At 45.7% G+C, this 26,550-nt stretch overlaps 1 protein-coding gene across 2 annotated transcripts in view; it reads right to left on the reverse strand.

Moving 5' to 3' along the window:
* The window catches only part of LOC135210924 (carboxypeptidase D-like), a gene marked incomplete at its 3' end in the record, with an annotated part of 572,526 nt that overhangs the window by 527,389 nt on the left and 18,587 nt on the right, over window positions 1-26,550 (reverse strand). For both annotated transcript variants that reach the window (XM_064243890.1, XM_064243891.1), the window contains 1 exon segment: window positions 8,401-8,777. In XM_064243890.1, the coding sequence (XP_064099960.1) occupies window positions 8,401-8,777 (377 nt within the window).

Here is a 26,550-nt window from a genome sequence, read left to right on the forward strand (position 1 = left end):
TCCCTGGGTGGGCAAGACCTTTCGAAGCTCCTCATTAGCAAGGAAATCTCGAACGAGTTCGAGATGTCCAGTCCCCTCAGTTTAGGACGAGGGCCAGGGCGGCTCTATATCCCTTAACTGTGGGTACTGAGAGGAGCTTCTCTCGGCGAAGAAACACGAGGAAATCCTGCTACCTGCTGAAGAGTGGCTCTGAGAGGAGACAGACCCTGTCTACGACACCAACCACAGAAGACGGCCCACTTCCCCTGGTACACAGCTGCAGAGGACTGTCGGACGTGTTGCTGCGCTACGAGAAAAGCCTCTCGTTCGCAAGAGATGGTGGATAACAGCCAGCCGTGAAGTTGAAGGGGACTGGACTGCTTGGTGGTACCGTTGTTCTACGTGTGGCTGGGCTAGAAGGTTGTGCCAAGTGGGTAGCTCTCTCGGTGCGTCCGCAAGAAGAGCCAGCAGGTCCGGATACCAAACGGCTTGTGGCCGTTTGGGAGCCACCAGGATCATTCTGAGATTGGGAGTGACCAGCGCTCGACTGATCACTTTCCGAATCAGACAGAAGGGAGGAAAGGCGTAAGCGAAGAGGTTGTCCCAGGGGTGTTGGAGAGCGTCCTCTGCAGCTGCCCATAGGGTCCGGCACAGCTGAAAAGAAAACCTGAAGTTTTCTGTTGTGCCGGGTGGCGAACAGGTCTACGACCGGTCGCCCCCACAGGTTGAAGAGCCTTTCCGCTACGTCTTGGTGTAGAGACCATTCGGTCCCTATCACCTGATCCCGACGGCTGAGCTTGTCTGCTACTACATTCCTCTTGCCTGGAATGTAGCGTGCTGACAGCTCTATCGAGTGAGCCGTGGCCCACTCGTGCACCTGCACCGTCAACTGATGGAGCGGAAGAGACACTAGCCCCCCCTGCTTGTTGACATATGCCACTACTGTGGTGTTGTCGCACATCAACACCACTGAGTGTCCCACCAAGCGGTCCTGAAACTCTTGGAGAGCGTTGAACGCCGCCTTGAGTTCCAGGACATTGATGTGAAGGTGCTTTTCGTGATGGTCCCACACACCTGCAGTCAGCAACTCCTCCAGGTGTGCGCCCCATCCCTCGGTCGATGCGTCTGAGAACAGAAGCATCTCCGGGGGGGAGTGCGTATGGGCACTCCTCTTAAGAGGTTCTTGTCGTCGAGCCACCAGGCTAGGTCCTGCCTCAACCTTGTCCGTGATAGCCACGGGAAAGTAAGGAGGATCCTTGGCCTGAGACCAACTCTCCCTTAGTCTCCACTGGAGAGACCGCAGGTGAAGACGCCCGTGAGGGACTAACTTCTCGAGTGACAACAGATGGCCGATCACGACTTGCCATTGCTGTTCTGCCTGTTCCTGCCGAGACAGGAACCGGCCGGCTGCCTCCCTGAATTTGCTGATACGCAAGTCTGCGGGAAAGACTTGCCCTGCTACCGTGTCTATCAGCATAAACCCAGGTACTTCATCTTCTGCTTGGGTTCGAGGTCGGACTTCTCGTAGTTTATCACGATCCCCAGATCGCGACAAAACTTGAGGAGTCGATCTCTGTCCTGTAGCAACTGCGAGCGGGAGCTCGCCAGGACTAGCCAATCGTCGAGATACCTCAGAAGACGTATCCCGTTCGAATGGGCCCAAGCCGACACCAGAGTGAACACTCGCCCGGTTCCTGGTGAACACCTGTGGGGCGGTTGAGAGACCGAAACAAAGTGCCCTGAATTGGTACACCGTCCCGTCGAAGATGAAGCGGAGGTACTTTCTGGAGGACTGATGGATGGGTATTTGAAAATACGCGTCCTTCAGGTCCACTGAAAGCATGAAATCGTTCCCCCTGATCGAGTCGAGCACTGAGCGTGCCGACTCCATCGTGAACCGCGTCGTGCGAACGAAGCGGTTCAGGGGAGAGAGGTCTATCACCGGACGCCACGCCCCCCGATGCTTCTCCACTAGGAAGAGGCGGCTGTAAAAGCCCGGTGACTGGTCCTCCACGATTTTCTACAGCTCGTTTCGCCAGCATGGTCTTGATCTCCTGTCGAAGAGCGTTGTCCTTTGCTGATCCCCGGACATAGGTCTGTAGATGGACCGGGTTGGAGATGAGGGGGGGCCGAGACTCGAAGGGTAGTAGATATCCCTCCTGAAGGACGTCTACTATCCAGTTCTCGGCGCCCGTAGCGCTGCCAAGTCGCCCAATGGCTCGCTAGGCACCCCCCCACTTCCGGCAGCAGGTGAGGGGGAACGCCGTCCCTAGCGTTTCCCTCCTCGTTTCGACTTCTTTCCAGCACCTCCTCGGGGAAAGGAGGGCTGGGAGGAGGGCTGGTTGCGGCCTCCTCTAGCAGAAGTTGAAACAACCGGAGTCTTCACACGGGGTTTGGACGGTGCAACCGTCTTCGCCGCCGTGGAAGCGCTAGCCAAGCTCTTTGGTTTGGCCGCAGTTACTCGAGATTGCCCAGAAACCTTCGAGACTGCCTGGTGGACTAAGCGGTCACTCTCGTCAGTGCGCCGCCGTTCCACCGCAGCGTCCACCATCTCTCCAGGAAAGAGAGACTGGGGAACTCCTAAGAGGTCCATTTCGTAGCCCGAGTGCCGCCTCACGCCCGGCCCCCTTGGTCACTCGGTAAACTTCTAAAGGACTGCGTCCCTACGTCGAAGAACCAAGTTGGCCCACAGGTTAGCAGTCTGATGGGCGAGGTAAGAGATTGCTCTTCCTCCAGACTGGCACAGTCTCCTAAAAGAAGCGTCGTCTTCGAGAGCAGAACTCCCAGAGCCGGCCGCTACTTTGGATATTGTGAGGGACCACAAATCCAACCAGGAAACTGCCTGGAATGCTGCCATAGCGGTAGATTCCAGGGCAAGTGCCTCCTGCTGCGAGAACCATAGGTTCTCCGACAGGAGCGCTGCAGGGACACACCTGGAGTCAGCCTCGCTAACTCGGTTAACCTGTTTCGGCAGTATCGGGTCTTCCGAAAGGCACGTAAAATCGCCTCTGCCGCTGTAGAGGAGGAGGCAGCTTAGAGGACCGTCCGGATTTTAGCGAGTCCTCCCGTCCGGAGACGAGATTCTCCACCTGATCCAGGACCGAGTCCGCAAGCTCCGATCGTGGCAACCCCACCATCATTTTGGGCTCCCTCTTGGGACCCCAAAATGATTCGAGCCGGGACGTGGGCTCTGCCGGTGGTAGCGGCGATCCTTCCGCAAGGTCATTATGCAGACGCATCAGCTTAATGACCTCTGCGAAGTTCCTCTGTATCTCAGGAGTTACAGCGTCCTGTGGAGTAGGACCGTTCCCAGGATCCCTCCAGCAACGAGCATATCCCTCGATACTCCTCCTTCAGAAGGAGGAACAGCAACAGACCCCTGACGGTCGCCTCCAACTACTTGCGCGTACGTTCTGGTCGGTCCTAAGACCGTGCCTGAGCCGTTACGGCGTCATAGCTGGGTCACGAGCGGCGCACCTCTCGTGATCGCTCCTCGGTACCCTCGCTCCTCCCGGTATAGCCCGAGGAGGTTGAAGGTACGGGGAGAGGCAGACCTGACGCTCCCCCCACCCCTCGCTCGCTTGGCCGACCAGCCGTGCGTGGAGGGCTGCTGCTGATCGTCAACCCGCGGTGACGGTCGGGCAGCAGGCCTAGCCTTGCCGCTCGCCTGGGGCGATTGGCTCGGCTGAGAACGTCGAGACCGATCTCTAGCGTCAGGCGAGCTGCCGCTGGTCACCGTCTCCGCCCGTCCCATCGGGAGCGGCGGACGGGTGACCTGCTAGGCTCTCTGTCGCGTCGAGACCGGCCAGCGTCCTCTCGGCGCGTCAACCCAACCGCTGGTACCAGCCGTGGCTGGTACCGGCGGCCGTGGGGACTCCTTCCTCGCCTCAACCCGTGGCCGGTCAGCGACCGTCACGTCAGCCCGAGCAGCCAGTTGATCGCTGCGAGAGCGTCCACTGGCCTGGCGAGAGTCGTGTGCACGACTCTCGCCAGTCTTCTGCTCCGCGCCGCTGTCTTGACGGCGAGCGAGCTCGGGCGTCAAAAACTTTGGCTGGACGGTCCTCTTTGGAAGAGCGTCCACTCGGTGCGTTCTTCTGCGAACGAGAAGCGGGCCGAGACCGGAACCTGGTTTAGCGGCAGAACCGCTAGCACCAGGTGAGGACGCACCAGCCGAGGCTGGTGCACCTCTGGTCCCCGTCGACTTCTTCTTTGCAGAAGAAGCGACGGGCCCCGTTCCCGAAGGAACAGGAGGACCAGCAGAAGAGCTCCCCAGCTCGCCTGAGCGAGCCGGGCCCTTAGAAGATCCCGAAGGAGTCTTCTTAGGGGGGGAGGAGGCAACCTTCTTCTTCTTCGGCTGTTTAGCCTTAGAAGTCAAAGGGGAAGGAGAGGCAGCAGACGACGAAGAAGACGACGAAGACGACGACGACACCTTCTTCCTCTTCCTCTTCTTCTTCGCCAGGCTCCGCAGAACAGACGTCAGGTCTTCCATCCAGGAGGGAGCCGGGGCAGTTGCCGAAGCAACAGGGCCCGACTGCACCTGTCCGGAAAGACCTGAGACTGTGACAGCACCACCAACAGCAGGAACAACAGGAACAGGTCCGGGAACAGCAGGAACGGCAGGAACATCTGAAAGAGAATGCGCAGGCCCCTGATCTGAAAAGGAATGAGCGGCTGGGACAGCAACAGGTACGGCAGGCACGGCAGGTACCACAGGAGAGCCAGGCGTCCTGTCGGCAGTTACCGTCATCCTCGGCACTGGCGGCAGGTCCAGGGGGTACTCTTTGGCAGCGGAAGTCCGGGGTCGGCAATACAAAGAATCCAGGTGGTGTGCACCGTCCTCTTTGGCACGGCAGTAATGGGTTTTTGTATAGCCGCCGTGGGTGTCACCGACATTATATGTGGCGTATACACCAGATGCGGTGGCATCTCATATGCTGGTGTCGTTACTGTGGTTGTAGTAGTGGTCACCGCACCATGAGTGACCACTGCCGACCCCGCCAACCGCTGAATCAACCCTTGGATGCTGGGCACTCCCTGCAGTCCCAGCGACTCCCACACCTGTCCCAAGTCGTCCTTCGCTGATGGCACACCTGCGGAAGCAACAGTCGGGTTAGTTAGAGGGGTTTTCCTCACGCCTGGGGGGAGACGCACCCCCCCAGAGCATACGGAAGACCCCGAGTACAGCTGTACGTCCGGGTAGCGGGCGCCCTCATCCACACTCGACGGATCGAGAGAGGAGAAGGACTCCGCTACCCCCCCGCAGGGGAAGGCGCGAAACGTGGGGGCTGGCCGGGGGGCAGGAAAGAGGACGAAGTGTCCGTTACCAAAGGAGTCACTGACTTTCCGATGACTTCTTGGGCGGCCTAAGTCTCTTCCTGCCCTCGTACAGCACCCACTGCGCCTCGGACCAATTCTACATGTGACACAGGGCTCGTTGCGGGAGCACTCTCGCCCCCGACAACGAGTACAAACCTCGTGAGGGTCCACATCAACAAATGATCTAAAACCTCCACATCTACGCCCCTCCAGCCCGGGACACACTCTACGGGCGACTGGAGGGCGCGGTGATATCTCCATTTCTTCCAATTCACTCATTGCAAGATCAATAAAGAAATGTACAAGTACTTACAGTCACTCTGATTTATACAGAAAGAGAGGGCAAATACTCAAACTCAAAGCAAACGACAAAGCGGGCAGAGCGATGACGAACACGTCCTTCCCACACACGGCCGAAAGCAAAAGTGATTTGTTTACCTCCCAGTCGCGCGGCGCGCGACGATCGGACAAGCAGTTAACTACCGTTCTCCCCTTGTTCGAAGCTTACGACCGTTCCAGCTGCCGCTAGCTCCTTCCTATTGTTAAAGGACCGAGGGTTTGTATTACGTATCGGAACAAACACTGTTTCAGGACGTCTTTCCAATGGCTATCCATGGCAGTCTGGGATGCTCTACAGAACCTGCCGAGGGGACGCCTGACCGGTGGGGATTCTCTGAAACCTCCTTACGGTTTTCAAACATTCCTTCTCCTCTGGGCTTGTGAGCTTGGAAGAGGTCTAGACCTGAGAGCGAGACAGAGCCGATCAGATGCACCCTCCATTGTAATGGGGAAACACTATATTCACTTCTTACGTTCTAAGAGTTCGCATTTGAACTATATCCAAAGTCTACAATTTGCAAATATGATATTGTAGATTCTGCGGAGTAAGAAGGTGATGAGGATGCAACAACTACTAGTACTGTTACTACTATAATTGCTCGTTAACACAAGAGCTAATGAAGCTTCTAAAGGATAGTTACTTTTCTGACTTCCCCAACTAGGAAGAAAGATATACATTTCTCAATCAAATCTAACACTTATTTGTATTAATGAATAAATATAAGTAATTCTCTTTCATGAAAGTATAAGTAATTCACTTTCGTGAAAGTGCATGAGTGTCTACCGAAAACTTCGGTAGTTACACGTCACTAATCTTCGAAATTTTCGAAGTTAATTTTATCAAAAAGTTAACAAAAGCGTATGCCGAACCAAAGATCCATTACTTCCCTGTAAAAGTTAGCCCAGACGATCGATGGCGATGAAACACGAAAATCCATCAGGAGAAACTGCAAACGTTGTTTACATTCCAAGCGACAGAAAAAATATGAATTAGAAAACGGGTATGGTTCCTATTCCCGCCACCCAGCGGCGGGGGGATAGATCACCTGACCTACCTGCCGCGTGTGCCGCGAAATTCGAATTTCTGTCGGGGACGACGGAGTAATAGCTATGTATATATCTGACAGGTAAGTTGAATGTATAAAAATGTAATTTATCCTGGGAGTCGTGAGTTGGAATTTGTACTGATGGAGCTCCATCAATGGTGGGTTCCATCATTTCTAAAGCAAAAGAATCCCAAGATAATAACAACTCACTGTTTCTTGCACAGAGAGGTCCTGATGGCAAAACCACTGGGTGTTAAATTGAAAGAAGTTTTTAATCAAGATGTCCAAATGGTAAATTTCATCAAGACTAGATCAATAAAGGCTCGTATATTTGAACAACATTGTGAAAACATGGACTCACAACACACTCGTTTGCTATTGCACACAGAAGTGAGATGGTTGTCAAGAGGAAAATTACTCTGTCGTGTGCTTGAATTTTGCGAAGAACTACTGTGTTTTTTTAAAAAAGAAAATAAAAGTAAATTTTGAGGAATTTTGGACATCAAAATTGGAATATCTGACTTGGAAACTTCTGTTGTACTGTGGGGTAAACAGTTGTTTGAGATTACGCTGGCTTTATGCCAGCACAGGCTCTTGCTCATAGATCAGCCAGTAGAGGGTAAACAGAAAGACAATGCAGAATCTAATGAGAAAACTCTGTCTGATGATTCTCGCAATGGTAATTGAGGAGCCCAAAACAGGAACCATAAATGAGACACTAAAGCCAACCAGAGACATAGTACATATGTAATAGTTGGGAAGTGATTCAAGTTAGTTGTTAACGGTCGACAGAGGAAAAACAAACTTAATGCAAGGATAAATTCTCTGTGCCAGCTGGAATAGAGTAGTATAAGTAGTACTACATAAAATCAAATGAACCTGAATATGTAAGAGCAGTCCCCGGGTCACGTCAAGTTCGGGTTATGCCATTCTGGACTTAAAAGAGTTGAACACAGCACTGTTAACCACAATTTTCAGTACCGTATGTGGATTCATGACGCTGTTACCTGCTTTATGACGCTGTAACCCAGACTTACGTCACTGTAACAGTGCTGTATGTGCTATCTATTCCCATTATAATTATGATGATTCAGGTTAAGGCAATTTTTGGCTTACAGTGCCCTGCCAGGAACGGAACCCCGCTATAACCCGGGGACTGCCTGTAAGCACAAATGACAAGAAACGGAACCCCCGCTGTAACTCGGGGACTGGCTGTAAGCACATATGATAATCTTTTAAAATAATCAAGTCTTGATGCAAATTTTCCACTTGAATATCACATCAGGGGCAGCTCACCAACTTCTATGAATAAACAGTGAATCATGCATGGGTAACAAAAAATATTAAATGAGAGACAAAGTCAATGATGTTAAAAAAAAAAAATCCTGTCCAAAAGATTGTCAAAAAGACAACTCAATGATATCTTTTAAAAAGAGCACAAGAGACTGAACTAGCATTACTACCTGAAACTAATGACTCAACTAACAACTATGTAGCAATATATAATCCAAAGAGCCACTTCAGTGAATGATGGGTAACTCAAGCATATGTTGGACAAGCTTTGGTAGCTGCCATTCAAAATTTACTTTATTTACCAATATCTTTTCAAAATGTGTTGAGTCAACATGAGCTACAATTATTTTACCTTTGAAAAGGAGGTAAAAAAGTTTATTGTTCAAAAAACATCATTCACCTTCAGAACTTTAAAATGTTACATTACCTGGGCTGCCTCAAATCCATCAGGATTCATAGAGGGCATTAGATGAATTTCAGTTGAATTGATTAGTCGAGTAATGCGATCATCCTTCATATAATTATTGACAAGATATTGTGCCAAAAAAATAACCAATTCTCGGCCAACAGTTTCATCTCCATGCATATTTGCAACATACTTGAACATTGGTTCACATTCTTTTCGCTCTTGGATGTTATCACTAATTTTGATAACAATAAGATCACGCCCCTTAACAGATTTGCCAATGCTATAATAATCTGCTAAATTTGGATGATTGGTCTTCAGTTCTTCTGCCAGTTTTATTACATCATCATAATGGTGATAGTGCGACATGTCAATACCATCAGCTTGTGTCACGCCATCTGTAAGATATAATTCAAAATTATGATTGGGTAAAATCAGTCACTTTCAGATAAATATAATAGAAATTAAAAAACTTTATGAAAAGGAATTGTGTAGATAAGGCCACATAACGAACATATCTTAGACAAGGCCACATAGCTAGCATATCTTCAACAGCATACATTTGGTGATTGCAAGATGATGTGTTCTTTGAACAATCCAAAATAATACCAAAATAAGTGTCAAAGACTGTGAGCAACTCCGCGCAGTAACCAATTCAGCATCAGCCGTGACAATTCGCTTAGAGACAATTCCGCGCAGGACAATTCAGCACGTGACAATTCAGCTTAGAGACAATTCAGCGCATGACGATTCAGCACAAGGATTATTCAGCGCAGAGACAATTTGGCGAAACAAAGCTAAAGCATGGAAAATTAAGAAAACAGTGATCAAATTAGTTTTTATTTGTAAATTATTTTTGAAATTAAAAAAATGAAATATGATATTTATTGAAATAAGATATTGAAAATTATACTAATTTATTTCTGATTTGGCGACAAAAAACAAAACTAACTACGTATACTTGCATTAAAATTTTTGCAAAGAATCTAAGATTGTTTACACTTTCAGCCATCAAACAATTGACGGTTGTTATTTATGCTATAACAACATGCGAATAGTTACTGGTATTCTTCTAAACTCTGACTGGATGTATGTATTTCCTTTCTGGAGCGTAGTTTTTTACAAACATTCGCTGAGCTAAAACAAAAACAAAAAAATAAAAAAGCACCATGGAGCGGATTTTACCAGAGAAAGGTCGTGATCACATTCTATTAAATGGATTTTGCTATCGTTTACATAGAAAACTTCGCAATGAAAAGGAGTCTTGGCGTTGTACACAAGACACATGCAGAGGTCGAATTCATTTTAATGGAAGTTCATGGGAATAAGTTATGACGCATACTCAAGAGGAGTTTTTGAAATTGGAGCAAGACAACGCAGAGAAAAGGATATTGAGAATCAAGAGCTGGACAAGGCGATTACAGAAAAAAAGCAAATTATCAGTGAACATATAAGGCAACAAAAATGCTAGTTAGTAAATATGGGGATCAAGCAAACAAATTGGAATACTTACAAAATATAAGCTACCACATGAATTACAGAAATAAATTAGTATGAATATTTTTGTACAGGAATATTTTATAGTATGTCATTTCAAAAAATATTTTTGTCTGCTTTTTAAAATTCAATGTTACAAATAAAAAATTAATTTGATGACTGTTTTCTTCATTTTCCTTGTTTTTATTTTATTTTGCAAAATGTCTTTGTGTTGAATAGTCCTTGCCCTGAATCGTCACGTGCAGAATTGTCATGCGCCGAATTGTCTCTAAGCTGAATTGTCTTTAAGCTGAATTTTCGGCGCTAAATTGTCACGCATGAAATTGTCAGTGCTATGTCAGATAGGTACATTTTCCTACACCTTTTTGTATCTGGATGCCAGAGTTTAGCTAAAGAAGCCAACACTTGCAGAAAACGTGAAGAACAGCTAACCCAATCCATTTCAAACACTCGGCAATAAAATCTAAATCCTTTAACAGATATATAATTATTTACTATTTCTCTATTAGTTATATAATTAGTATTTACTATTACAGTACACTTATATGTATAATGTATGACATAATCTAGGATTCTAGAAATGAAGTTTTCATAATAAAACTAATATTGCAATACTTGCCTGAACACCTGAATTAGCCCTGGTCACTGACCAGCCCAAACCATATCCCCATAATTCTACCCACAAAGTGGGTAATTAACTATCAGCATTACCAACGCTGCAAGTAAAATCTTGTCAAATGAATTACCTGAGGTACCGTTGGCAACGCTGCTGTAAATATCGGCTGACAGAGGCTGACATCCCCAATTGAGTCACTCACTATCAAAATTAAAGTGGGGAGGAGGGTGGGAATCATACAGGTGTTCAGGTAAGTATTACAATATTAGTTTTATTATGAAAACTTCACAATGCAATATGCTCCTTGAACACCTGAATTAGCCCGCTTAAAAGAATTTAAATGAGGTGGGATCAATCTAATTCAGCCCGACCTGTCAACGGAACATAAGCAGGTAACTCATTATCAACCTACTATGAGTAAATGTGTGTCCTCACTTAGTTGTCCAACTCGGTAGGTGAGGATGCTTGCAAAGGGAGTACCCCAACTTCAGTCTCGTGTCTAAGGTACTGCCTGGGTCAGAAGTGCCTCCCATGTGGTATTCTATACCTCTCATGAATGGTGGGGGGAAAAAAGTCAAAACTCCCATGTGGCTATCCAGCCTCTCATGTCTGGAGAAGTTGAGTGTGCAGGACCTACGAGTTCTCTACTGCTCACTGACACTGATAACTGTGCAGAAGTTGAAGATATTCCAACATACCATTGGGATCTGCCTAACCTCAAAGACTTAAAAAAAAATACAATCAATATGAAGCCTGACCAACAGACACTCAAGTTCATTTAGACTACCACTGACTACCTAAACTTCTAATGCCCTAACAATACCAAGCTAATTATAAAATTGAGTTGGCTGCAACAAAAGGACCCAGCGAGTAACCTTTCTCTGAAGAAACTGAATATCCCTAAGGTAGAGCATTGTGAAAACCGACACCCAACTGCCAAGTAGCTGGCTCCAAGACCGTCGACACCAAAAATTCCTCCAGAAAGCTGAAAGAGTAGCCATCCCAAATACTTTGCACCCTTGGACGCAAAGAATAACTTGAAGGTAACTTGAAGGCTCCAAAAGCGATGACGAACCATCCAACGCTTGACTAATAAACCTCTCGCAAAAAAGACACTAATTGCATTTTTGAAAATGGAACGAGATGGACAACTAGGGGAAACAAATAAGGTTCTTGGATGAGGTATAAGTTTCTCAGTACATGACAAGTAAACATTGAGAGCTCGAACCGGACACAGTAGCATTTCATATCTGCCACCTGCTACACAACCATCCAACAATGCTGCTGTGACTCTACTTCTGATGATGACAACATGAAATTGACCATCGAGAAGACATCCTCCACTCTAAACTGTTGCAGAGTGCAAGAGGTGCACTCAACAGAACCCTCTTATGAATGTCCGGATAGTAAGACGGCAGATGATTTAAAATCCCTCCTCTTCTTGCCAAAAAATGTTGCACAGCCAGCCGAAATGTTGCCTGGTATGCCAACCCATCGAAATTGAAGTGATAAGGTTGTCAAACAGTACAGGATTGGAAGGAGTATACCCATCTTGTTTGAGAAACCCCATCAACCCAGTCAACATCCACATAGAGTGGGACAAAGCCTCTTACTGGCTGCAAAAGATGTCTTCCAAATACAAGCCTCACGAGATGTAACCCCTACCAAACGAATCAATGAAGGCACCCGCAAGAGAAGAGCCTCGACAGATTTTTTATTGGAACTCTGACATCGGCAGAACAGTTACCCACTACCCCATAGAACCCCATCCGATTTGGAGGCAAGGTTGAATCCTGTCTACCTGACCCAATAAGTAATGCTAACGTAGAGTCCACCTCCTCCAAAGCCTGCTTGACTTGGACAAACCAGAACAGCTTACTTGATATTTGAGAGACTACTGGTTCAGTTGAATACAACATTTCAAACATTGCTTGATTTGGTTGTGTAGGTTCCTCAAGAGTCTTGGACTGCGGATGGAGAGACTGGATAAAGTCCACCATTTGCTTATACTAGCTTGCATTTGCAGGAGAAAAAAACCACATCTGATAATGGCTTCTCTTCTTCAATAGAGCATTCTCTGTCAGACTGGTCCGACTGACCAGAACAGGAAAAGAGACAGGCTGACCACCCGCAAGAGCTGCACCCAATAACCAAGAACTCACTACATCTGGATGCACGAGACCAACACCTGACATACCTGACCCCATCATACCTGAGCCAACCACACCTGGTTGTGCAAACCCTGTACCAATTAAAGGTGATGACAAAACTCCTGAGCCAGTCGCATTCAACTGTGCAAATCCTGCACCATCCAGCGACAATGACATAACACCTGGGCCAACCACACTTGGGCGACCAAGGCCCACCCATAAGAGTGGAGGGGCCGCAACACCTGATCCACCCAACCCCGGCTGAACAAACACCACACCAGGACGGGTATCCAGAGCTGAAGTCACATTGATTAAGAGAGGGGGAAGAAGTACTGGATAACCTGGAACTTAAGCAGAACCCACATCAAACACCTTAGAAGGGTGAACAGAAATAGCCACAGGAAAAGTAGAGAAAGAATTAGAAGGAGGACAGAAAAAGGAAGAAGCCACACTCAGAGTAACCACCAGAGCACCTACTGCAGGAGCTGGACAGGTGGAGAACATGCCAACTGGTACAGTACTCAAAGGTGCATCTAAGGACATGCTATGAACTGTGGAACCAATGGGAATCAAAAAAGGAAGATTACCAGCTACCCTAGTGAAAGGAGAGGCTGAGAGGACAATCGGTACTGATACACTCCGTTTCATATTAGGAATTTCATAGAGTTTTATATATGAAAATGTGTGCAATTTTATGTAGAATAAAACAAAAAATATTTGAAGGTTGTAGCTTTTCTTATTTCCGAAATAATTGCATATAAAAAATATATAAAAAAAATTCGACATTCGGTCAACTTTAACTCGTCACATATGGTCAAAAACTGCAATTGTAAGCTAATACTCTTACAGTATAGTAATATTCAATCATTTGTCTTCATTTTGAAAGAAATTGGAAGTCTCTAGGACAATATTTAGATTTATGGTGAATTTTTGAAAAAAATATTTGTTTACGTCCGCGCGTTACGAATTCATGCATTATTTTGTGATAATATTTTCTCTGTGTTGCTTTGATAGTTTTAAAATGTGTTATATACCAAAATGATCGCAATTTAGTGTACATTACAACGGAAAAATAGTAACTTGTTACCTTTAACCGTTTTGCGCACAGCACGATTTGAATACAATTATATATGAAATTTTGTTTTTGCGCTATTATATATCGCATTATTTATATATGATAATGATAATTTTTTTCATTTCTGATGGTTGCATACTAAACTTCAGCCAATGACAAAAAAGGAGCCAAAAATGAACTCTTAATCTTGAAAACTAAGCGCGCTGTGATTTTTTGAAAAAAATATTTTTTCCGCTTCCGCGCTCACTCTGAAACACCTCCGGCACACGGGAGACAATTTTTTTACCGCTTCGGCGTAAGAGGGTTAATTATTGTATTGTTTATGGTTGTAGGGTCAACCGCCTAAGGTGGACCTCCCTTCCTTTAGCCTAGTTATGTGGGATTTAACCTTTGGTAGGCTAGGCCAGGTTGTATTTTTTGCTTCGTTGCCCTCATTGTATGGTCAAATGGTCTATCGCATTGTGGTCACGCCCCCGTTGACAGATTATCTAGAACTCACCAGCTACATAGGTCACTACCTTGCTGAAGACTCTAGTAAAGCAGAAGCAGACTTGGGTGACAGTAATCACAAAGTCAGCTATGCTAACAGGTAAGGAACCAATATGTCAATCATCTGCATGTATGTTTCCTAAAATCCTATTCTGTCTCTCACCACCTCCAAAGGTGGGATTCAGCTATATATATATCTGACAGGTAAGCTTCATGAACAAAATGATATTGTTATGATACAATAAAGTTTGTTCATACTTACCTGGCAGATATATATAATCAAAGTGCCCACCCACCTCCCCTCAGGAGACAGTGGGAATAGAAAATCTGAATAGAAAATGGGAATGGTTCCTGATACCTGCCTCCCAGCGGCGGGAATGGGTACTAACCACCTGACTCCCACTACGTGTGTCGTAAGTTATGAAATTGTCAGACTTCAGAGAATACAGCTATACGTATATATATCTGCCAGGTAAGTATGAACAAACTTTATTGTATCATAACATTATCATATTTATGAGGCTGATATCTGGTTAATGGTGCTGATAACCAGTTAATGGCACCTCCTTTAGGTATGTTACGGCACCATAACTTGACTCTATTATTGGCACCTTATTGTGCTGATAACTGGAACTCTACACAACTGGAACTCTACACATTATGGCGGCAGTCAAGCACCATACAACCAGAACCGGATTGCTGATAACCGGGGACTGCCTGTATTTTGTAGGCCTAATGTATGTTAAAAACTCATAAGTATTGTTTTGCATTATAGTAATGAAGTTTATATGCATGCCATGATCAATTGAATTAGGCCTGGTCACTGACCAGCCTGAACAATAGGCTATCCCCATAATTTTACCCACAAAGTGGGTAATTAACTGTCTGCCTTACCAACGCTGCAGGTAAAATCTTGCCAAATGAGTTATCTGAGGTACCATTGGCAATGCTGCTGCAAATATCAGCCGACAGAGGCTGACATCCCCAATTGTTAATAGTTCACTGTCCTTTGTGGATGTGTTCCCATATCAGGCGAACTTTTGGTCATTTAGGCCGACCCCCATTCAAAGAATTTTTGAATTTTTGATATCAGATTACGACTTTGGTCTGTTATTATTGTCTTTTCTCCTGGTATTTTGCTTTATTGACTGGATTTTGGAACTTCTCCCCCAGATTTGACTTTGGATCAGTATTTTGGACTCGTTATGGATAAGGTAGACAAGAAAACGTCGTCATCTGCTAGTGCTTCTGCATTTTCTACAGCTTTGACGACCGAGCCTTCTACTGCTGGAGATGACGGCGCTCATTGGTTCTGCATGTCCTGCAAGCGTAGGATGACTACCCTCAAATGTGATCGACATTCTCTCTGTATTTTATCTTGGAAGGTTCAGTGTAGCATGGCAGGATCAGGTGTATTGGTACAATCAGTAGGTGAGGAAGTGTTAAGAGTCAATTATTCAAGAAGTTAGAGGATAGGTCTGTGGACAAGTTTGGTTCGTCTTGTGGTGGTGGTAATTCAGGTGATCAGGTTATCAATGCAGATTTGTTGGGTTTGTCACAGGCTTATAGATTACTAGTTAGGCATGTTATTCACGATCATGTCTTGAAGTATTTTCCTGAGTTTGCTGATGATGTTTGTCAAGATTACCATGGGGGAACAGAGTCCGTCTGGTTTCTTTCTCTAGAAACTATTGTCTCTTTAGCTGCTTCGAGTTTCTTTTCCCCCAGAACAGACAAAGTCCAAGGGTCGGCTTCCCTCGAGGCCCAGGCTCCTACAATATTTAGGAGTCTGGCACCTACAGATGTTTGGAGGACGTAGTTGCTACTTCGACTTCTTAAAAGGTCGGAAGGAGGACCTTCCTCGCTTGTTGGAAGCCTTTCTTTTCGTTGGTGGTCAAGAGGAGGCGCCTCCACGAAAGGGCACTGCTGGTCTAGTCTTTTTGGTAGATTGTACCAAAAGATCCTGCGTTGCCTTCTCAGATAGTGACCGTGAGATGTCCTTCACCAACTGAGAAGGGAACAGATGATCCGACAGAGGAGAGTACAGGAGCGCTGACCTCTGGGAAGGAGAAACCGCTTTTGTCAGGAAAGATCCAAACAGAGATCTCTTCTTTACTATTCCTGACCCAAAGAGGGATGTCAGCTCTCCCGAACCATCTTGTACTGCCTTATCCATGCAGGATAAGATAGCATGCAACACTTCGGGATCCAGAAAGTCTGGATCTTTGGTCTTTTTAGCCAGCACCCTAAGGGACCAATCCCGGAAATTGAAAACTTCCAAGACATGGAAAAGACCCTTAAGGTGCTGATCTAACTCGGACATGCTCCAATATGCTTTAGCCGAGTTAAGAGAATGTCTTCTAGAAGCCTCTACCAGGCTTGAAAAATCAGCTTCTGCAGATGAAGGGAGCATAAGTCCCATAGCTTCCTCCGTTCTGTACCAAATGCCTCTCCTACCTCCCAGTTTGCAGGGGGAGAGCAATAAACCGTTTTCAAAGCTTCTTTCTTAGAGGTCATCCATGTATTCAATGACTGAAGAGCCTTCTTCATGGATATTGCTGGTTTCATCTATAAAAATGAAGAGGACTTTGGTGTTTTGGTACTAGAAAATAGTGATCTAGGAGAAGGAGGAGCTGCAGGGCTTAACGAATCTCCGAACTCTTGCAGGAGAAGTGAAGCTAGCACCTTATAATTGGAAAGGCCTTCACTGGTCGAAATCTCCTCTTCCGACACATCCTCCAATTCCAAATTAGTAAGGGAACGAGTTCTTTTGGAAGACTCTCTATCCGGGGATCTTGTTTCCCGGGGAGAAATACTCCTGGCAGGAGAGTGACTGTCAGACCTAGAAGTCTTCTCTTGCATTTCTACTGATTTCTTCTGAGAGGTCGAAGTGGAAACTGTCACTTTCGAAGGTCCAATCACCTTATCTGGAGTTTGACATATTCTACTAGTGTTAATCTTGGAAGGAGATCTACTCCCAAAAGAAGAATCACTGTTAGTTGACGTTCTGCGCCTGACAGGCGCCTAGATGGAGCTTCGCTTATTCCTGGTTTTGAGCGCTTATCAGGCGCCTCGCGCCTGGCTGGCGCTTCTTGCTTTGATAGCTCTTTGCGCTTATCTGGCGCCTCGTGCCTGGTGGGCTCCTCGCGTCTGGCTGGCGCCTCACGACTGGCTGGCGCCTCGTGCCTGGCTGGCGCCTCGGTAACCTCCTTACGCCTGAAAGAATCATCACTCTCATCTGAAGTTTCGCGCCTGGCTGGCGCCTCACTCCTAACTTGAGTACAAATCTTGGCAGGTTTATGGAAGATTGACAAGACTGAAGAATCATTGTCTGATGAAGAAACTTCTTTCCGAGGAATCTTGTATAAAGGAGTTCTAGATTTCTTCACTGGAAGAAACAAATCCTTTCTTCTGGGAGGATCTCTAGATAGGACTCCGACGAGAGAAGCGATTGAATCCTGCATATTTCTTAAGATTCTCGTGGTTTCTTTATTTGGGTCTAAAGGAGGGGAAGGAGAACGGTCTTTCTCAGGTTCCCACGAATCCACAGGAGAAAGCAACAGACTTTTTGCTTTCTTATTCTCCGATGGCAATTCCTCCGGAAACTGTTCCGGACTCGAGTTTAATCGAGTTTCTTTCCAGCTCCTCTTCAGGGGACGGGAAAGGTCCGCAGATCTCCATCCTCTCTTGGGAGACGAATCTTCCGATGAAGAGAAACGGAGAACGCTTTTCCTGTAGCGATCTCTGGCAGTCTGAGGTGTTACAGAATCTGCCGAGGAGACGTCTGACTGGTGGGGATTCTCCACAACCTCCGTACGGCTTTTAACATTCCTTCTCCTCTGGGCTTGGGAGCTTGAAAGAGGTCTAGGCCTGGGAGCGTTGTGGAGCCGATCAGATGTCCCCTCCACTACACTGGGGACACTCAAATCACTATCCACAGCACTATTTAACTCACTATGTTTACCTTCTATAGCCGCCATTTTAAGTTCCATCTTCTTAAGGGCGGCTTTAAGATTTGCAATTTCTGATGCAGAATCCGTAGGATCTGCATTCGGTGAAGGTACTGAAATATTAGAAGGAGCATTCATCATAGAAGAAGAGGGTACAAAATTACTTACCGCATCACTAGAAAGAGAGCTAGGCATGGTTTTGGAAGAAGACTTCCTCAACCAGTCTCTTTCTAACTTCTTCAAATAAGAAGTTAGAGACTTCCACCCTTCAGCACTCAAACTCTCGCATTCGTGACAAGTGTTATCGAATGAACATTCATACTTTCTACACACTTTACACACAGTGTGAGGATCAACCGAGGCTTTCGGCATTCTCACCTTGCAACCCTCATTCACACACATTCTCACAACACTTCCAGAATCAGACATCATGAAGAAAAATCCAATCCTAATCCAAACAACGGTCCACAAAAGCGTATGCCAGTACAACGATCCAAATACGTCACCAAAAGGTCCAAAACGAAGATCAATTGCAATGCAAAAAACGAAATCCAGCGGAGAAACCAACAACGTTGTTGCCAGTAGCGCCGACAGAGAAAATCTGATATAAAACTGGAATGGTTCCTATTCCTGCCACCCAGCAGCAGAGCGGTAGATCACCTGAGCTACCTGTAGCGTGTGCCCGAAATTCGAAATTCTGTCGGGCGACGGAGTCTAATAGCTAAGTATATATCTGACAGGTAAGTTGAATGTATAAAATACTTACTTCGAAAGGAGAGTAGAGGTCTTAAGCTCCGTTTCTCACCAACAAGAAGTCGCGACTGATGCCCATCTCCGGTGTCAGGATGTGTTATAATGTACTTTTTCGAAGGGTTGCATGCATTGATCGTACATGGCCTGCTGCAGGCCATGCGGTGTTTTACCCTATGACCTTAATTTCTAACTTTGGAGATAATACTTATTTCGGAAGGATAGTAGAGGTCTTGAGCTCTTGCTCTCAGCACCACCAACTCATGACTGGTGCCCATCTCCGGTGTCAGGAGGTGTTAAAGTACTTTTTCAGAGGGTGGCTTCACACGCGGTGGAAACTGGATCCGCTAGTCCAGTCGGTTGTTCCCCCAAAGACTTAAATACTTCTTTTATCACTTTTACTCATTGTAATTCCTTTGTGTTTCATCTTATTGATTTCAGGAATAGATGACTAAGCTGTACAATTAATAATGAATCCTATGGTATGACCAAACTCTTCCTGTCTTACTATGCAAAACGTGATATAGTAAATGGAGAAATAGGTATAAGCCATAAACGAAAATATGACACTGAGCGAGCAGCCTACCTCCTGGTACCAACCAATCAGAGGCCACCAAACAATCGTCTCGTAGGCACAAGAATCTACCTTAAGTGAATCGACTACTAGGCCTATTGCTAGGGGGAAAAACCAGCAACTACCAACCCTTATCACGGTGGACAGGTCTTATTCACTCGATATTTAAATGGTGAAACAAGAATACAATTACAACTCCAAGCATACCATTCAAAAGATTGAAGTTTTGTCAACATAATGTGATATATGAAAACCCCATACGAACTAAAATAAGCATGTGACGCTCTTCGTAAAATATGTTTTCAAGGCAGTTTTGAAATCCAATATGGCGGCTACCGTAGGATGTACAGGTTCTGATCAGTGACGAAAATCATCTTTCCCAGCCTTCCCAGCAATCATCTGAACAATGTAAGTGTATATATGTAACGTTTATTGATCTTACTCAAGATTGCAGTTGTAATAAGCACAATAAAACAACATTTTGTTGCCTATATTAGTGAAAGTATGAAACTTTTTATTCCCTGGGTCATGGTTTTGAACTGAATTCATTCTTACCTTGTAATCGGTGGTTTTTTTATCCTTACTGCCATCACAACTGAAACTCCACAGTGCTTATTTGATTGTTATTATACACATTTTGGTCTCAGTTCACTCCACATTGCACTTTAAACAAGTTGCTGTTCCTGGTTCCTAAGCGCGCGCGCCACAAACACAGTTACGAACAGCAGACAACGAAACTGCAAAGTTTTATTCCCTAAATTGTTTACTTTACTCGTCATTTAGTTCAACTTTACTTTGTTATTTAAAAATTTTAATTTAATTCATGTATATTATCCCTTTTTTTGCAACAAAATTACCCCGAAAAATTACAGATATTTCTAAAGTAGATACAATCAAATGTTTCTAACGTTTTCGTACATCTGGCTGCCGAAAACCATAGAGGAACGACTACGGATAAGTGAATTTTATACAGGCAGTCCCCGGGTTACGACGGCTCCGGCTTACAACGTTCCGAAGTTACGATGCTTTTTTTTAAATATTCATTGAAAAATCCGCCCTGGGTTACGACGTTTGTTCCGACATTACGACGCTCAAGCTTCCGACGCTCCGAGTTAACGACGCTTTTAAAAAACGCATGCTATGATAAAAATCCTTTATAGTTTAGCCCAGTATATTAATAAAAATAAGTTTCTGGTTAGATTACAACAAAAATTTTGAGGTCGGAACTAGTTTCCGAGCGAACGAATACTAGCTTGGATGCGCAAAGTTTATAACAGTCCAAAAGCGCAAATAATGAAAAATCAAACAAAACTAAGTTTCTGGTTAGATTACAACGCAAATTCCAAGTATCCAAAGAGAGACATTATCCAGTAATTTGATGAGAGAGAGAGAGAGAGAGAGAGAGAGAGAGAGACGAGAGAGTAGAGAGAGAGGATAGAGAGAGAGAGAGAGAGAGAGAGGGCGGCTTCTGATGCTCGAGTTAACGACGCTTTTAAAAAACGCATACTATGATAAAAATCCTTTATAGTTTAGCACAGTATGTATATTAATAAAAATAAGTTTCTGGTTAGATTACAACAAAAATTTTGAGGTTATGATGTTTTATGACACTTTTTATGTCGTATTTTTTTAATTTTTTTAGTGACGCCTCATATGAGGAACTAGTTTCCGAGCGAATGAATACATACTAGCTTGCGATGCGCAAGTTTATAACAGTCCAAAAGCGCAAATAATGAAAAAATCATTGCTTGTTTCCAGTAATAATAACAAAACGAAGTTTCTGGTTAGATTACAACTAAATTCCAAGTATCCAAAGAGACATTATCCAGTAATTTGATCAGAGAGAGAGAGAGAGAGAGAGAGAGAGAGAGAGAGAGAGAGAGAGAGAGAGAGAGAGAGAGAGAGAGAGAGAGAGAGAGCTATTGTATAAATTTGTATTTTTCTCAATCAAAACATATGCCCCTCAATCCCAACTTTCCTCTTTTAACGACTTTCTGGTCATTGCAAATTCGGCCCCATAATTTCTTATGGTGCGAAAACAAAGGCCCAGGGAACGAAAATGATTGCGTCACACTACGGCGATAATCCGGCAGTAAAACATCTTCATATATCCAAAAAGTAAATAATAAAGATATATATGGGCATTACGATTATACCAATTACATGAAGAGCTGATAATCTGCATGACTAACTGGTAAACTGTTCTGCAAGAAAGTTGAGTAAAGCAATTATTTACAATACGTACGAAAGTCAAGATGTCATGACGTCATAATACAGGACTTAAAAGAACGTTCGAATTCCAAAAAAGGGATTTTGACGTAAGGAAAAATCTATTTCTGGGCGATTGGTTCGTGTCGCCAGCGAAATATCCTTTAATCCATTATTTCTCAGGTAAATGTACTAACACATACCAGAGAATAAATAAATAAGAAAAGGTCAGTACTACTGACTCGCTCACCCTCAAGAGGGTGTCGGTATGAAACACTATGGCGAGTGAGAGGACTACCACGAACCGCTTGCCAATAGAAATCTCCCACTACAAAATCCCCACTAGAGGGGAGCCGACCCACAGAGTGGGCAGCAACTACTACTACTCCATCCCATGCTGCCGACTGCTGCGCCTCTGGTGGCCATCCTGAAGTTAGCAGACAATCTTGAGCGATGGGATGGGCAGGGCGGGATTTCGCTGGCGACACGAACCAATCGCCCAGAAATAGATTTTTCCTTACGTCAAAATCCCTTTTCTGGGCTCAGTTCGTGTCGCTGCGCGAAATCGTACCAGAGAAATAGCACAAGATTGTAAAGAACAAAATAAAACAGACAAAAAAGGGTCTCAAATAAAAGATAACATAAAATGACAATTTGTCGAAAATTGCATTTTTCCTAACTATACAAACCTGAGGTCCTTTAACAATAGGAAGGTAACTAGCGGCAGCTGGGACGTTTAAGCTTCGAACAAGGGGAGAACGGTAGTTAACTGCTTGTCCGATCGTGCGCGCAGCCCGAGAGGTGAAGAATCACTTTGCTTTAGGCCCATGCAAAAATTGCAGAGTGAGGGGTGGCATGAGGTGGGACTATATGTAAAGGACCTCAGGTTTGTATAGTTAGGAAAAATGCAATTTTCGACAAATTGTCATTTGTTCCGATACGTAATACAAACCCTCGGTCCTGTTAACATAGGAAGACTCACTTCTTGGTGGGAGGAATCTGAGTCTTTTTGGTGAACAGACTGGTGTTCGTCCAACCCTGGAGTGCCTCCCTGGTCGTAAGAGCAAGGGAGGGATCCAAACCTCTGTCCGATTGATCGGGGTGTGCACCGCAGGATCAATGGTCAGACCTCTGGGCCAAGTACTAAGAGAGAGGCAAGCGTACTCTTCGTACCAGCAAGCAAGAACTTGTTCCTGTTTGCAAGAGACAATCATAAAATGATGGGTTGTCTCAAATTAATGGCATCCACTTCCTCCCCCTTGTTGGAGGAAGTGGGGTGGATATTTACTCCTATCCCTACTGAAAGGGATAGGATGGTGCTCTATTGAGTAGCTCACCTGCATCTCGTCCTTACCCAGCAGGGTGACGACCGTGTCCCTCTACCAGAGGTAGAGGGAAGAAAAAGATGGGAAGAGGAGCCAGTCACACTCTCATTCCTCATCCATTCTTACGGTCCGACACCAGGACTCGATGCTGTTCAGCCTGCGAGGGTCTGGGTTAACTACACAACGTGTTGAGCAACCACCACGGTTCCCAAGGAAAAAGATCCAAGGAACTGTGGGCAATATCCTGAAGGTAGGAGGAGGTGCATGCAGTCCGGTTGGACCAGGCGCCTGCCTTCATTACCTGCGCCACGGAGAAGTTCTTGCGGAACGCGAGAGAATGATGAAGAGGTGTCCACACTCATCCTGGGTGTCGAGTTTCTTCTGACAGCTCCGTCGCGCCTTCACAGGACAAAGCAGCATAGCCTTCGTATCGGAGGCGTGAAGTCCATTAGGGAGGGTATTGTGAAGGACTCGAACCAATCGTCAGTTTACCGAAGGGTTCTGAGTCTTTCGCTACAAGATCGGTACGAATCGAGTGTCACAAATCCCCATCCCTTTGTGCTTGACTTCTCAAGAGAAGTCATGCAGTTACCTAAGACGAAAAGAAGGGAATAGTCGTATGACCTATCCCTCTTCTCGACTTTGGTTATGTACAGTACTCATACTGACAAGCTATTAAGACGAAGTAATGATTGCTCTGGAACAACCTAACCTAAACCACAGCATAGTTCGTAACTGACTCCGGGCGCTCTGACAGCTGCCCAAGCATCCGGGTAAGTCACGTTGACCCTTCGCCCTTTAAAAGAGTTATGCTGAGAAAAGGGGGGAAAAACCAAACAAATAAAATATTTTGTTAAGTCACCGAACATGCCGGACGGCGCGGCGATGGATGTCTACTGCATAAGCTCAAAAGGCGAAAGTCAATTGCCTTCAAAAGACCGAGGTCCCTGATGGCAAAAAAGAAAAATCTCATAGACGTTGAATCTCAGCTTAATGGAGAAACAACACTATGTGACGTTGAAGACGAAGGTAGGCAATGAATGCAACCTACGTCTTCCAGCTGAATCGAGAGAAGGAATCTCAAGATTCTAAACCTGTGCTTACAAATGACTGAAAACGCTAACCGCCATTCCATTGCTGTCCGTTGTGCAATGAAAGCGGGGCGTTCTTCAGTAATGAAACACAGGGGAGAGCCCTTTAAGAACTGTCTCTCATGGGCTGAACGTTTGGAAGTAGAGCTGGCAGGTGTGGGAGTAGGCGATGTTTTTCAATACATCTGCTAATCCGGGGTGAACAATGAACAATTGCACACCTCCGAATACAAGATATTTTGAGGACAAACTCAGATTCCGCAAAAATCATTCGCATTATCGAGATACGATGCAGCAAGAGACTATTACAGAATTCTGTTACCGTGCGGTAACAGAAAGATGAGAGTCGAATAGATATCTCTGTTTAAAATTCTCGCAATACCGAAGACGATGAATACTAGCGTCACAGCAGTAGATGGTCATTCATGTATGCGAGAATCCCTGTTAATCAGAGACTTAAGTCCGTGATTGTTGGGCAGAGATACGGTTGGTATTCAATCAAAGCAGGTGAGAAAGACATAACCAACCGTCCATCTCAAAGCGGCAGCTGGTACTGAAATGCTCGGGCAATTCAATACGCAGTAGCTGTCGCTGACTCATCATCCTGAGTTGCCAAGTAATCCTTTCCACGAAGGAATGCGTTCGGCTAGAACCACCGAGCATAAAAAGATATGCTCGAGCAATTATATTTATGCGAAACGAATTTCGGTAAATATAAAAGCTTAAATGGTGTTGTTGTGACAACACCATAAGTATATAAAATTGAAACTGGAAACTCCTGGGAGGTTGCAGGCAACCCCGAGTTGCAGTTCAATTAGAATACTTTTCGTCTAAGTCGCAATCCGTAGAATAACTAGGATATGCGCCTACCCCTCGGACCATTCAACTGCTTAGCAGAATCATGTCGCGAGGTTAATATACGTAGTATATTTGTAGGATTCTGAACAACGATCTCCATCCTAAATTCTTTCCTTCAAGAAAACAAAATAAGGATGGAGATCGACCACCTTCGGTCTCTATCAAAGAGAGTGAAGAAGTCTTCCTCGAAGGAAAGCTTCAATGGTGAACAGAATACTAAGACGATAGTTCAAGCCAAACTGGATATTCCCGTCCGTTCTTCTCTATTCCAGGTTGGTCGCCTATTGTGAGATAGTCTTCTTTCAGCAGCAGTCTTCTTCCTAATGCTAGAAATTAAAACCAGGAATTCGAGCATAGGCGAGGCTTCCCGATTATCGTGTAACATATCGGATTCTCGTCTCGCTCACTTTGGACCGTGGTCTCGCCTAAGTGTTTGGAGATCGTAAGAAACTCTAACACTCTGAATGCGCTAGAAATTCCGTAGAAATCTAAGCAGTCTCGAAACCCCCACCGAATTCGTCAAACGATATCGGCTGGTGGTCCTCTCGATTCCCGTAGAAATCGAGAATGGGGTGGCAGGATCCCATCCTCAACGACCGGGGCTTACGTCAGGTAGGACCCGAAGGTCCCCCCGGTAGCGCAGTCCCCAGCGTGGAATCCTACAGAGAAATCTCTGTAGGATCCCTCCCCTTTCCCTCGTAGCCGTAAGGAGAGAAGGAATGGGGGAGGAATTGGATACTCGCTCGCCTTCCCAGTGGAACTAGCAGTTGGAGAAAGTAGGAGCAGCCATAGCCTTGCGGCGATGGCCTCTCAGAGTCTGGGAAAACGTATCGTCAGGAGAAAACGTTTTCCCACGAGGAGGGTTACGAACTCTCACTGTAGGTAAGGGTCTGCCAGCCACTGTGAACGTGTCTGGGTGGGCTGATCGACACCTGACAGGAGAGAGCCGATACCGTCCTCGACTCATTCCAGTCCTCGTCGAGGTCGAAACCTCTCAGGAGGACCGAAGGAGTATTTAAATACGGTGTCCGAAGACACGTAGAAACGCCGCTGTCCGCAGTAGAAGAGGTGGAAGTAGCTTGATCGACCGGCCAGAACTGAGAGAGCCTTCTTGTCCGGAGACGAGAGACTGGTTCAAGACAGAATCGGCAAGCTCCGATCGCGGCAAACCCACCGTCGGTTTGGGTTCCCTCTCGGGAGCCCCAAAACGACTCGAGCAGAGACATGGGCTCTGCTGGTGGGAGCAGCGATCCTTCCCCCAGGTCGTTGTGCTGACGAATCAGTGCAATAACCTGGGCAAAGTTACTCTGAATCTCGGAAGTTACAGCGTCTTGAGGAGTAGGACCATCCAGTCCCTCCAACAAGAGCAGCTCCCAAGACCCTCCTCCTTCAGAAGAAGGACCAGCAACAGATCCCTGACGGTTGCCCTCCAATCACTTGCGCGTACGTCCTGGCTGGTCCCTAAGACCATACCTGGCACTTCGTTGGCGTCGTGACGGGATCGTGAGCGGCGCATCTCTCACGATCACTCCTATATACCTCGCTCTTCCTGGCGTATGCCGAGGAAGTTGAAGGTATCAGAGAGACA

The sequence above is a fragment of the Macrobrachium nipponense genome, chromosome 4 (genome assembly GCF_015104395.2).
Source record: "Macrobrachium nipponense isolate FS-2020 chromosome 4, ASM1510439v2, whole genome shotgun sequence".
Classification (NCBI taxonomy): domain Eukaryota; kingdom Metazoa; phylum Arthropoda; class Malacostraca; order Decapoda; family Palaemonidae; genus Macrobrachium; species Macrobrachium nipponense.